Source organism: Amblyomma americanum, chromosome 9 (genome assembly GCF_052857255.1).
Source record: "Amblyomma americanum isolate KBUSLIRL-KWMA chromosome 9, ASM5285725v1, whole genome shotgun sequence".
In the NCBI taxonomy this organism is placed as follows: Eukaryota; Metazoa; Arthropoda; class Arachnida; order Ixodida; family Ixodidae; genus Amblyomma; species Amblyomma americanum.
Window position 1 is genome coordinate 20,939,503 of NC_135505.1, and position 13,944 is coordinate 20,953,446.

A 13,944-nucleotide genomic window follows, 5' to 3' on the forward strand; every position below is an offset into this window, starting at 1 on the left:
AGATTTAGTTTGGCCAGCTTGAAGAGGAGGAGTCGATGAAAAACTTTTTCAAAAGCTTTCTTGAAATCAAGAAATATGCAGTCAGCTGTTGAGCCTTTATTAATGATAATATGAAGATTGTGAGTGAATGATGCTAATTGCGTTTCACATGAAAGAAATTTTCGGAAAGCATGCTGGGCGCTGTTGAAGAACGGGTCAGTTTCCAGAAAGTTAGTGATATGGGAGTACAGGATGTGCTCTAGTAATTTGCAGTGAATACTGGTTATTGAAAAAGGGCGGTAGTTTAGAGGAAAACTTTTGCTTCCTGGTTTGTGGACCGGAACCACCTTCCCGACTTTCCAGTCAGCAGGAAGAGTGCAGGAGTCGATGGACTGCTGAAAAATATTGCAAATCATAAGGGATGAGGACGTTCGGTGCTTTTAAAAAATTTGCTCTTAATTAGGTCAGTGCCGGGGCCAGATGATGTTTTAAGGTTGTCAATTAATTTCATGATGCCGCTAGGATCAATGCAGACAGGGTCCATTGACGGGTACGCATATGACTGAGAGGGTAGTAATGCTGTGATAGGACAAATAACAAAGTTTTTACTGAAAGTTTTGTTTAAGACGTCGGGGCACTCTGCATCGGGTATAGGGAGTCCGTAAGGATCTGTTAAGTGAATTCAGTCGCCTTTTCTTGGGTTAACTGTGCGCCAGAATTTTCGGGGATCATTAGTAAGCATGGAGGGTAAGGTGTTGTTGAGGAAATCACTTTTGGTATTCTTGAGTGCAGTTACATGCGTGATTAGCTGCCGTATAGGCGCTCCACCAGGCATCTGAAGGGGAAAGTGAAGAGTTACGAAACAGGCGTTTTTTCTTGTTCGATAATCTTTTGAGGTGAAGGTTATACGAAGGTGTGTTTGAGATGCAAGAAATGGTTCGTAGGGGAATGTGCTTATCGATTAGTTGTTGGATTTTGTTACGGAAGATGCTCCAATTATTTTCTACAGACCGGTTTTCGAAACCATCCAGGAAGGTGCCAAGGAATAGATACAGCTCATTGTTAATGACCTCGAAATTAGCTTTGCTGTAGTCCCTGACCACTTTTTTATCCTGTTAGTTTCAAGGGGTGGGGCGCATATTTCAAAACGAATAGCTAAATGGTCACTTAACCCGGGCATGTATGTTACATGAGGGACGAGATCAGGGCGTGATGTTAGATTTAAGAAATCGTTACTAGCCGAACAGAACGGTTTAAGATTAGGCGAACTGGAAGGCCAGGAAATGTTCGGGAAGTTAAAATTACAGAGTAAAAAATACCAGCATTAGGATGTCTGAAGTAGGCGCTGTTAATAGCATCGTGAAATTGTTCGCAGATTTGATGTGAAGTTCGGGGGGCGATAACATAGAACAAGGACTATTTTACGGTGGTGGATTTCAGCGCATGCCCAGATGGTTCCAAGGTTGGTATCAATGTGCATCGGATATGAGCTCATCTTTTTAGAAATAGCCAGCAGAACACCACCGCCTTGGCGTTGCGTGCGGTCGCAACGGAAAAGTGCGATAAATCACTGATTACTTCGCTGTCGTGAATGTTACAATGAAGCCATGTTTAGGTGAGCGCGATGATGTCAGTGTTGCATGTGTCAATAAGGGAATGCAAAGAGTCACGCTTGTTAATAATGCTTCTTTAATCAGCCTGTAAGACAATAATGCTGCGGGACGGTGACAATTTCCTATTTCCCCTCTCGTATTCCTAGGGCGTGTTATTGACGGTGAGTGAAGAATCTTGAATAACATCCCTTGAGGAGCCGGCCTGTGCGAGACTAGGCTGTAAGTCAGCTCGTGACTGATTTAATAATTCAACGTTCTCAGTTATTTCATTGTAGATGTAGAATTGATTATTGACGAACAGTTTGTTGTAGCGAAACTGGAACTTCGGGGAGTGAGGCAGCCCTTTGCCCAATTCAAAAAGTCGGCTTCAAGCTCATGGCCATTAGCTGTAAGCTCCACTGTTGCGAATTTGGTGAAGAGGAACTCCTAGGTACTGAAAGGCGCGGCACTCTCAGCTTATGCCACCAAAATGACTTGGCCTCGCAGCCCAATGACCCAACCAAAGTCCCTTGGATTTATCTAGATTAAGAGCCGCACCTGATGCACTCCTTTTGTCAGAACGAAAGAGGGTGACATCATCAGTATGGGCTAAAATGTTAATTGCGCACTGGGTCAGGGAGAGACCAGGGATAAATGCGCTGTTAATAATACTGAGGCAAACGGGTTCAAGATATAGGGCAAACAACAAAGGCGATAATAGACAGCCTTGGCGAAGAGATAATATCAATGGAGTAGGTTTGGTTTGCTGTTGGTTAACAATTAGCTTTGTATAGGACTCCTTATAGCACGGTCTAATCACCCTCAGCAAAACATCTTCAATATTTGCATGCTTTGAGACCGCATACAAGAAATTGTGACGCACGTTATCAAATGGCTTTGCAATGTCAATCTTAATAAGAGCTACTCTGCCAGTCTCATTTGATATGTCTCTAATACTGAACTTGCAATATGAATATGAGTTTGGATGCTGCGGCCTGTGATACCGCAGGCCTGATGCGAGACTATTAAGTCAGCGACAACTTGTTGCAGACGATTACAAGGAGCCTTTGCAAAAAATTTGTAATCTACATTACACAGGGAAGTTGCACGATATGTATCAACCTTTTTGAACCGATTTGTGTCCGTGCTTTTTGGAATAATATAGTATGCTCATATTAGAAAGAGGGGGGGGGGAAATACCAACATCATACAAAGCCCGAAAAACCACCATGGAAGCAGGGGCAAGGCATGGGGAAAATGTTTTATTGAACTCGGCAGTAATACCGTCTGGTCCAGGAGATTTCTGAGCCGTCAGGTTAGAAATAGCAGATTTAATTTCGTCCAAAGTGATAGGCCCCTCCACTGCAGCACGCTGCTCATCGTCAAGTCGAGGAAAGCCTCCGAGTAAACAACCGTAATCTGCCCCCACAACCCCCAAACAGCTTGCGATAATAGTCAAAGAGAGCATCAAGAATATCAGGAGCATCGCTGTTTTTGCAACTCCTATACTGAGTTTACAATATTTCTTTAGCAAGAGCAGTCTGCCTATCGTCACTCATGGTCCGAAGAGATGGTTGCTCATCCAGAAACCTACAGGGCCTGAACCTTATGAAGACCCCCTTGTATCTTTCGGTTTCAAACTGTTGAAGCTCTGCTTTTACAGTAGTGATACGTCAGCAACTTTTTTTTTGCAAGTAACCGTTGTCTAACATCAGTACGCATCACCAACATACTTTACCGTCGTACGCACCACAACGCGTTCACTTCGTGCCCCTTATTAGGATTGCCGCCAGCAGGTCTCGAGATTTGCCACCGACACAGCAACTCTCGCCATGTGTGAGCGCGGCGCCATTACCGCGCTTCGCCCGGTTGTGGCGTGGGACCCAAACGGAGAGCATGATTCTGAGAAAATCCCCTTTCAGGAGTCCTTGACGCCGTCGCCGCCAGCAAGCGGTCGCGGCTGTCTTCAAACCTTCCCCGGGATCGCTAATGGCCCAACCAATCTGGCTTCCCGGGATCCGAACGAGCGAGAGCTCCAGCGTGAGGATCAATTCTTTTGGAGGTCTTCGGTGCCGCTCGTCTACAGCAGTCGTCGGCCTTGCTAATGGCACAGCCAATCTGGATTATCTCCCGACCTGGTGATTCGGCTTTGCACGTTGGATACTTCGAATGAAGAATAGAGGTCGCTAACGGCCGGCTAACGTCACCTACCGCGGCCGGGCCGGACTCAGACAGCGTCCCTCTCTCTCTCTCTCTCTCGGGCTCAAATTATGCCATGGACGTGTCCATGTGTGCGGAGATGTCCGTTTGTGCGTGCGAGTAAAAGTTTTACGGCCACTCCTACCACGGCGAGGGCGTCCCCAACCTGGGGAGTTTAGGGAAGAGGAAGTGTATAAAACTGGATGACTGGCGCAGTTGAACCAGCTCACTTCTGAACTCACATGCTTGTAAATATGTAGCTAAAACCAAGTCTTCTTTCTCCACTAACGAACTCCTTCACTCAGTGGCACTCCTGTCTGGATCAGAGCGGGCGTCGTCTTGACCGAGGCTGCGTCGAGCAGCGACCGCGATCCCCTCCTCCAACGCCCTCTAATACCCCTGTCACACGGACACTGTAAAGGTACTTTGAACAAATGCTCCATTACTCTAAGGACGAACGCGCGCTGCCACACGGACGCGCCAAAGGACTCCTAGCTCAAAGGAGCTTCGAAACAAGGCAGCTCGAGTTCGTCCTTTGAGGCTTCAAGGGAGTACTCTCCCTCCCAGCGAATTAACACCATAAATAAATTGGGAAAAGAAACGTTCAATTTTCATTTTATAAATTCACTTCATAAGATTAGTGGTGTTCTAAAATATAAGATCACTAGTTTTGTGGCAGTCTCACCACGCCATACTCTCGTTCCAGATATACGAGCGTCACGGTAGCCACGGTAAATATGCCGCCATGTCGTCCATGTTTTCTCGCGTCGTCGCGTGGATCGTCCCTCATTTTGATGGAGACCGCCGAACACAAGGCACACCAGAAAAACGTTACCACAAAAACAACGATCGCAGGGGTAAAAGAACCAAAGGGAACAACCGAAGGACGAAGCTGGGCCTGAGCGAGACTGAGCGAGTTGGGCTCAGTGTGGCCAGCACTGTGATGTTATGCTCTGTACTTGGAAAATCATATCATTATTGCAGTTAAAATTGCGTTGCTTTAACATAATACGGTTATAAAACTAATTTACTAAAAAATGTGACATTTCTGTATTTACATGTGCAGTGCAATTTTAATAAAGCTTTTCGCCAATGAGGGCGCTAAAAACTTCTTGCGAAGGTCGTTCCGCGACCGTGTAGCACGAACTCCCTTGAAGTAGTGCTCCTTTGGGAGCGTAAAGGAGCATTAGTTCAAAGTGCCTTTAGAATTCCCGTGTGACAGGGGCATAACAGGCTTGAACCAAAGGCCCTTCGTGGCATTTGTAGCCACGAACAGAGACGAGGGTAACCGCGTTTTTGAAATTATAAAAGTGATATCGATATTAATCACATGGGATACACGCCTTTTTATAATTAAGAGCCTACAGTAATAGCTAAAAGTTAACTATTCAGTATTAGTTAACCAGGCTGCTAGCTTACACATGTTAGCTGCATTTTGATTTATTACACCACTTACAATGCTATGCCGAAACAATCGGCCTCCTAATTCAAAAAGCCTATTTTTAAAAATCGTGTAAAGGCTTGGGTGAAACACTGAATTTAAGGGAAAAAAATGGCCTAATGCGGTAGCAAAGACATGTTTAGACCTCGAAGCCCGCCGCTACTCCCTTAATTTGCACACGCATGCCTGTTGCCACAAATGCATGCCATGTGCAAACTTAACGGACTGACTGCCGAGGGAGACTAAAGGGGGACGAACCACAGTGTTGCAGCACGAGAAAATCGCACGAGAAGACTTTGACTGCAATGGTGATCGATTTTACGAAGCGCAGGATGTCGTCTAAGGCCAGTGAAAGCACGGTCGCTGTCCGTGCCGAAGCGGATAAACTCTTCTGCACGATAAAAAGGCTCCGTGGAATAAAAGCGACCGGAATTTGTGAGAGTGCATAAACATACGCTTCAATTCGTTTCGAAAGCGAGCTGTAAGAGTGAGCGTTAGGCAAGTGTACGTAATTTAATTTCGTTGCCGTTTGCTTACAAGCTTACGTGTAAGCATCGAGAGAAACGGTGAGTTCGCCCTTCCTCAGTGCGAGCCCAGCAGCATGCAAGGCGTATACTCAGAGCTTTTCCTTCACATCGTGTGTTTGCGGAAAGGTATGGATCCAGACGCTAGAAAAAAGGGCAGAATTTTCTTTGCGAAAGCGCATTCAACATTCATGAGGTACACATCTCATTGCTGTAATTGCCGGCACGTTGCAGGTCATAGCGAGCTCGACTGACTGTACGAGCACATCATCGCTCGTCTTACGTAGCGAAAGCTACATTGGCCACGAACTCACTGTTTCGCCGTGTTCGCATTCCCACCGTGGTTGCACCGCACCACGTTACTAACCACGTCACCAACCGCGCGACGAACCATGTGACAATAACTAGCCAGACAACCAGACTAACCTGGACTTAGTTTTCGATACGTATATCCTGGCGTAGCCGAGCTAAGCCACTGCCAATTTTTTGACCCCCATCTATCTCTTCATTCACAGCGCGGTTCAGGTATCCAGCTCGACCGAATTGGCACTCAGCCTTGTCTTCAGCTCCCCTCCCCGGTTGTTACGTGCAGTAGGGTGCCCCGACATACAGAGGAACACTACCTCGCCGCAGCGTACACGCACCCTATAGTGGAGCAGGTGCGCCGAACGGCGCACGCGGTCGCCACTTTTTCCTTCACTGCTCGCAGCTATGTGCAGGTGCACGGGAAATCTGGATTCTGCTGCGGAATTGTAGCTGTGCGATGATAATCTCTGCTGTGTGCAGATTAAGTTCTGTAAATAATGCATGTCTCACTTCGTCGACAAGTTTACCTTTAGAGAATGTTTGGCTTTAATGTCGAATGAAAATTACGAATATATAATTAAGAGGTTTTCTGCACTGGCCACGAATGAGCAGATGTTCTTTTCCGTCTGTGTAATTTTGGAAATGATATGCATTCCATGAAAGGGGACAAGCCTGGAATGCTGGAACATGAGTCCCGGGTGAACCAGAAAGAGGGCCCCTCGTATTCATCTTGTTTCTTGACTACGGAACTCTGAATGCCCGCAGCCTGAACGACTGACTTGTTCCATGACTGTACTGCGTCTTTCCGACTTATCCTGACAAAACGAATTGCCGCCGAACCGCTGAATACTACTGAAAGCCTGCTTTTCCGCGTTGCACTGAGCGATGCTGGTCTCACAATTTCATTTTATTTCAGCTGTCGGTGAGGCAGATTGATTTCTCTAAATAGTGCTCTCTCGGCCGTGGTGAACTATCGCTGCTTGCGCCGCTTAACACCGTTTACCCAGAAGAGCGTATCTATGCGCTCAGGTATCTCGGCTGGAGCGCGAGCTGGAGCAGCTGTCGAGCCAGCTGGACCGCTCCCGCCTGGAGACCGATCGCCAGAACAGCGCAAGGCTTCGCGACAAGAACGCCCAGGTGGCGCAGCTGCTGGCCGACCTGCAGGTTTGCAGCAATCACTCTTTCATTGTCAGTCCAACTGCAGGACTCCTTCTCCACTGATCTCTTTCTAACACTGTGCTGCGCCAGCTGCACACCTTATCCCTAAACCTTATCCCTACACCTTATCCCTCACCACCTCATCCCTAGACTTCCCAATCTCATCCGCAAAACATTTCGTCCCCTGCTAGGCTGTAGCGTTTTCTGGTTTGTAGCATAGTTGGAAATTTTGTTTTCTTTAAATGGAAGGAGGACAAAGGTACACAAGAGATACATCACCTTTTTGTTTTGACATCAGCTCTGGAGAGTTAAAGTCAGTACGATGGTCAGTGTTTTGCTCTTGTACAGTTGCCCTCTTTGCATGTCCCCTTTTTTCCAATTTAAAGAGAATGGCCTACTTGCAAATAGGGAGCGTCGACTGCCGTGGTCCGCGCAAAATGGTACAACGCAGCAAGGGTGGCCGGGGGCGAGGAAATTCGTGAAGAAACAGCCACCCCAGGAGTAATTAAATGAAGCTGCCTGCTTAATGGCCCACATACGGCAACAAATGTGCGAAAAGGCACAAATGACTACAGTGTGCGTCACGTCACTGTAGTCTCGCGCGTGACGTCACCTTGTTCAGTGGAGCATTGAGCGTGGCGCATTTTCGCTGTTCATTTGTATATGAGATTTCCTCTTGGTTAACTGCGCGCTACTACACAGCACTACTGACGATGAGATATACAAAGAAATAGACAAGCACAGACGATTATCATCACAGATAGACCAGTCATCGTCATTAGTGTTGGGTAGTAGCGGGCAGTAAAGCAAGATGCAGAACCAACTGTTTTAGCACTTAATAAGAACAGTATGTTTTGTCTTTTAGCACTGCTTGCAAATGCTCCTTTGTCACTTTTCGTTTCGCACGTGACTGTGTCAGATGCCTGGTTTGTGTTGAGTCATCCTTTCAGCAAAGTTCTTCGTCTGCCGTAAACGAACTTCGGTGAAAGAATGAGGCAGCACAAAGCTGGCGTCCGACAGTGAGCGAAGATACAATGCACATGGTAACTAGCGCTAAAGATGAGGACAGAAAAAAGATGGACACCACGTGCAGTTCCCATGTGCATTGAATCATAAAATCACCAACTAGACCAGTGTGGGGGCCGAGCATTTCGAGGCATGCGTCCGCGTCCAAGGCACTGGCTTCGACGGGACTATTGCGCTCGAGACAAGAGTTGCACCAGCGAAGGATGCTGCCTCTTCAATTCCAGCACATTCAGCAGACGTGGGGCAACGGTAATCGTTAGCTTGGAACTTATCTTCATCCCTACGCTCATGGCTTAATGTCGCTGACTCGGCGGTAGCATATGTTTCGCTGTGCGGGTGTATAATAACGTAGCTTCACCTCATCCGTAGCTACACCTTGAAGAAACCTTATAGATTATAACCCTGTGAGGTGCACTAAAGATCCTCGGAGGATTTGTGGATGAATGAATGAATGAAAAACTTTATTGGTCCCTTTAGGAAGTAGTAGCGGTAGAGGACGAAGTCTTCGTCTTGAAGCTTGGGTCCTCCTTGGCCGTGGGTGGGCCCCTAGTCCAGGGCTCCACTGAGTCGGGCCACCTAGCTTGCATGTGCTATGAGGGCCCTTTGGACCCCTAGCTTGCAGCTGGTGAGCCTGTTCTCCCATTGCTCCGCACTTGGTGTTTTGTGTTTGTGGAATGCTTATTTCTTCCGCACTTCCATGTGGCATGATATAGTGTTGGTTTTGCTCCGCACCACGGACAGTTGGCGCTATACTGTGTGGGGAACATCTTGTTTAACATGTATAAGTTTGAGAAGGAGCCTGTTTGCAGTCTTCGCCATCCTGTGGCTTCCTCCTTGGATAATGCTTTATGTGGTGGGGGGTATTGGAATCTTAGCCCCTTATATAGGTTTAATAATTCCGAATAGCTGTCCCCGCAATTAATCGGGGGCCCCTTCGGGGTTAATGACGTTCCTGCTCGGCTGGTCATTCCTCGAGCTAGGTTGTCTGCCCCTTCGTTGCCCCTGATCCCTGCGGGACTCGGGGTCCAGATTATGTTGTGTATTGGTCGTCCCTCAGGGAGGAGAGCTCTACTGAGGATCTTGAGTGCCGTGCTGCTAATTCTGCCTCTAGTATAATTCCGGCACGCCTCTTGTGAATCCGTTAAGAAGTTAAGGGGTCTCCCTGTTCTATATCCTTCATTCGCTGCCAGGGCGACAGCAATCTCCTCTGCCTCCATTTTGTTAGATACTTCGGCTGTGAGGGTTGTGATATGTTCTCCGTGGTAATTTACAACTACTGCTACCGCGCTATTTTTGTTTGTTTGGGGGTATAGGGAGGCATCAGTGTAGACTGTGTTGTCCCGATGCCCCATGTTCATCTCATAAAATTTTGTCCTAACCTGTCTGCTGTTAGCATGGAGGTTTGGATCCATGTTTCGGGGGATAGGTTGTATGCATAGCTCCTTTCTTAGCGGGTCTGGTATTGCGGCCCTGCTATTTTGTGGCTTTTCTATTTCCCGACCTAGCTTTGTCAGGAGCGCCCTTCCAGTCGTTGTGTTGCTAAGTCTTCGTATTTGTGCCTTGAGCTGGCATTCTATTCATTCTTCGAAGGTGTTGCTGATTCAGAGTTGCATGAGCTTGTCATTGGATGTATTTCTTGGGAGATGAAGAGCTGTTTTGTATGCCTTCCGGAGTATTGTCTCTGCTTGCTCCTTCTCTGTTTTGATAGTCACATGGTACGGTAATGAATATGTTACCCGGCTGACCACTAGGCTGTTGACTAGCCTGAGTGTGTCCTCCTCCTTCATGCCATACCTCTCGTGCGCTACTCTGCTGATCATCCGGCCTACTTGTCCTGCCGCTTTGCTTAGCAGGATGAGTGTATGACTGCACTTCCGGCTTCCTTGCAGCCACATGCCGAGGATTCTGATCATCTTTTGTTCCGGGATGTTCTGGCCGTCTAGTTTTATTTCGAGTGGAGCATCCGTAGGGTGCCTACCCACTCTGAGGAGCTCAGATTTTTCCGTGGAGCATTTAAGTCCTCTTTGTTTTATGTATTCTTCAATGCAGGTGGCAGCCTCTTGTAGCGCCTCCTGCTTCTCCCCCAGTGAGCCTTGGGTGGTCCAGATGGTGATATCGTCTGCGTACATTGCAGGACTAAACCCCTGGACTTGGCTGAGTTTCTTGGCGAGGTTGACCATCGCTATGTTAAAGAGTATTGGCGAGATTACTGAGCCTTGCGGGGTGCCCTTGCATGGCGTTTGAAAGGTGTCACTCCGCAGGTCTCCTAGGCCTACCGTCGCTGTTCTGTCCATGAAGAAGCTTATAACGTAGTCATGGACCTTCTTCCCGCAGTTGGTGGTGTTAAGTCCTTCCATAATGGCGGCATGGGATACATTGTCAAAGGCCCCTTTAATATCGATGGCCATGACAACGTTCTCCCTGTTCTTTGGCATTGTTTCGAGTACCTCTTCTTTTTGTTGTAGCAAGATGTCTTGGGTCGATAAATTTGCCCTGAATCCGAACATGGTGTTGGGGTACCATTCTCCGTCTTCTAGATGTGTTTGTATTCGTCGGGTAACTATTCTCTCGTACAGCTTGCCTAGGCATGATGTTAGCGAGATCGGTCTGAGGTTTTCAATTTGGAGTTTCTTGCCGGGCTTGGGGATCATGACGACTACGGCGTGTTTCCACTCCGCTGGGACCGTCCCTTCTTCCCATTGTTTGTTTAGGTATAGGGTGGGTTGGCTGATTGCTTCGTCGCTTAAATTTCGGATTCACGAGTTATGAATCTTGTCCGCCCCTGCTGCCGTATTTTTCGTTGTTGCCCTTATGGCCTCGCGACCTCTTCTCTTGTGATGGGTCTGTCCGTGATTGGGTTTTCTTCGCCCTGGTAGTCGCCTTGGCAGCCGTCTACCTGGTCCTTCCCGTAGCATTTCTCTCGTACTGCCTGGAGCAGCTGTTCTGTACCTTCGTACTGATGAATTAGCCTTTGGGTGGATTTGCTGCTTTCCGCCTTGCTTTTGCTCAGATCCATGAGTGTTCTGAGGATCTGCCACGTTCTAGCCGTGCTGAGGGTGCCATTCAGCGAGGTACTAAACTGCTGCCACCCTTGCCTTGCCAGCTGCGTTGCATATTCCTCTGCTTGCCTGGTGATTTCGGAAATCTTCTTTAGCTTTCTGTTTAGCTTTTGGCGCTTCCACCGCTTGGTCAGGCCTCGTCTTGCCTCCCAGAGCCTGAGGAGTCGCTTGCCCACTTCTGGTGCTTGTTCTGTTCGATCCACTTCTTTAGTGTAGAGATCCCTGATTTGTTTAAGCTGTTGGCTCCAATCTTCTGCCGAAGTTATGTCGTCCTTAAGTTGTTTGCAGTGGGTGCGGAAGGCATCCCAGTCAGTTAGGTTTGCCTTGCCGATCTTCCTTTTGATGTTTTCTGCCTCTGTGCTGACCCTAATGATGTAGTGGTCGCTGCCGAGATTTTCTTACAGGTTCTCCCATTCGACTTGCTTAGCGCGCCTGACAAAGGTTAGGTCGGGACATGTGTCCATGCTTACCCTATTACCCTGTCTAGTAGGCTAACTTTCATCTGTGAGTAACTCGCAGCCTATGTTTTCCGCTGCTGTGCAGATGCCGCGCCTCTTTTTATCTTCGATCCTGCTGCCCCATTATTGGCTTTTCGCATTAAAATCCCCTGCTATTATTAGGGTATTCTGCCCTGCAAGCTTCTTTGCTTCCGCAAAAAGCTTAATGAAGTCTCCTTTATTTTTAGGTGGGCTGTACAAATTTACTATAAAAGTGCTTTTAGCTTTTCTTTTTCTCTTGGGAATCACTTCAGTTATTATGTGTTCTAGCTGTGTTTGTCTTCAAACTCCTTATGAGCTATGGTTGTGATTTTGTTGCTAATGAGAACTGCTGTTCTTCCGTTCTCCTGACATGAGTATCCTTTTAGGGTATCCTGACATGAGTATCCTTTTAGACAGTAAATGACGCTAGGGACCGCCTCTACAATGAGCGCAGGTTTGGATCAGAATCCCAGAGAACAAACAACAGTACCAATACGATAACATGGCAGGACAACAACAACTAGAGATATGGCAGTGGAATTGCCGGAGCTACAGGCATAAGCAAGGGCTCCTACAGCAATTCATTATCACTAGAGGAAACCCACCAGATCTAATACTTCTACAAGAGACAAATTGCACCCCAAACCTAAAAGGATTTGTGAACGCGGTTCGTCGACAGCGGTGCGTCGGACAGCGGAGCGCTGCGCGTGCTAGCCCAGCGTTGCGCGTGCGAAGTGTGTGGGTGCGAGTCGACGGCGACAAAGAGCGTAGCGAGCACGAGGAGCGGAGAGCTGACGTGTCAGAAAACCGAGGGGTAAAGGAAGGTAGCGCAGCGGAGATCGCGTCATCCAAGCGTGGAGGTGGCAGCCGTCGGACGTTGGGTCCGTGCTGCCGTGGACTTCCCCTGGATCACCAACGCAAGCCTCCTGCGTTCATTGCAAGTGTGGAGGCGGCAGCCGATGGACTGAGGGCCCGTGCTGCCGAAAGGCACTCTTGGATAGCCTGCTTTAAGCCCCTGGCATTTCGAGCCGGAGTCGACGGGACCTGGCTACGATTTTCGTGCGGTGCCAAGTTCTTCAGGCTGTTGACGGGAGACCACCGGCGTATCCCTCTGTTCCTCTCCGCTCCTACTACCACCTGGCTCCCTTCCGCCGCTTCCGTCGACGCATCGCCCGCGACACGTCGCAGTTAATCAACCAGCGTTCCGTCCTGTCTACAAGGCATCCCCGCTTCACCTGGGGCGTTCAGTACCGTGTGTTGTAGTGTTGTACGCGTGTTGAGTGTGTGTTTTCTTGTTTTCGTTCCGTTTCTTATTGGCCCTTTTCCTTTAAATTAAAAATACGGGTTCGTTTTGTTTTATCTCTTTGTTCTTTTGTTCGAACCTGCACGCGATAGCGTTTCCCTTCGGAAAGTCGGGGACGCGTTAACGATTCGCGACAATTGGCGTCCGCGACAGGTTGAAGCCGTTTAACATATATTGAAGGATTTTTTTTTATAAATAAGGAAACGATGAGCACGCTAGAGTTATTGAATTAGTCAAGGAGCTGGGGTTGAAAGACGCCGAGCTACGTTCGTGGGTTGCCGCCGAGCAAAAGAAGGAACGCGCAGCGCGTGCAGCCGAACGTGAGGCTCAACGCGAGCACGAAAAGGCGCTAGGAGAGGCTGTACAGCGCAAAGCACAAGCCGAACGCGAACATGCCAAGACCCATGCAGGAACCGAACGCGAGCATGCCAAAGCTGAAGCAGAAGCCGAAGGCGAGCATGCCAAGGCCCAAGCAGAAGCTGAACGCGAACATGCCAAGGCCCAAACAGAAGCCGAACGCGAGCATGCAAAGGCGCAAGCAGAGGCTGAAGAGCGTAGACTGCAGTTCCAATTAAGGCTTGCAGAAACAGATGGGGGTAATCGAGAACCCGCACCGGGGCCCTCAGGGGGTTTCGTGAAAGTAAGCTGCTTGATAAAGAAACAGGCAAGCAATACGGAGCACGGAGTCTTTTCGATCGATGGGTCGAGATGTCGGGTGCCACAACGCACAATGATTTACGTGACTTGTTGGTGGCCGAACAGTTCATGAGGAACTGTCATAGTCGTCTGGCGATTTTCCTTCGAGAAAGAGAGTGCAGGACGCTGGACGAAATAGCTGACGTTAAGGGTAGACAGCTGGGCTAGTTGGTTGTTTGCAT

The 13,944-nt window shown here is 48.3% G+C and overlaps 2 protein-coding genes across 3 annotated transcripts in view; one reads left to right on the top strand and one right to left on the bottom strand.

The window, feature by feature from the left end:
- LOC144104506 (angio-associated migratory cell protein) overlaps positions 1-13,944 on the bottom strand; it is a 528,250-nt gene that overhangs the window by 224,866 nt on the left and 289,440 nt on the right. The window lies entirely within an intron of this gene.
- Positions 1-13,944, top strand: part of LOC144105199 (uncharacterized) — a 234,322-nt gene that overhangs the window by 56,496 nt on the left and 163,882 nt on the right. The window contains exon 4 of the mRNA XM_077638345.1: positions 7,071-7,205. Coding sequence (XP_077494471.1) covers positions 7,071-7,205 — 135 coding nt within the window. The remainder of the gene's footprint in view (positions 1-7,070; positions 7,206-13,944) is intronic.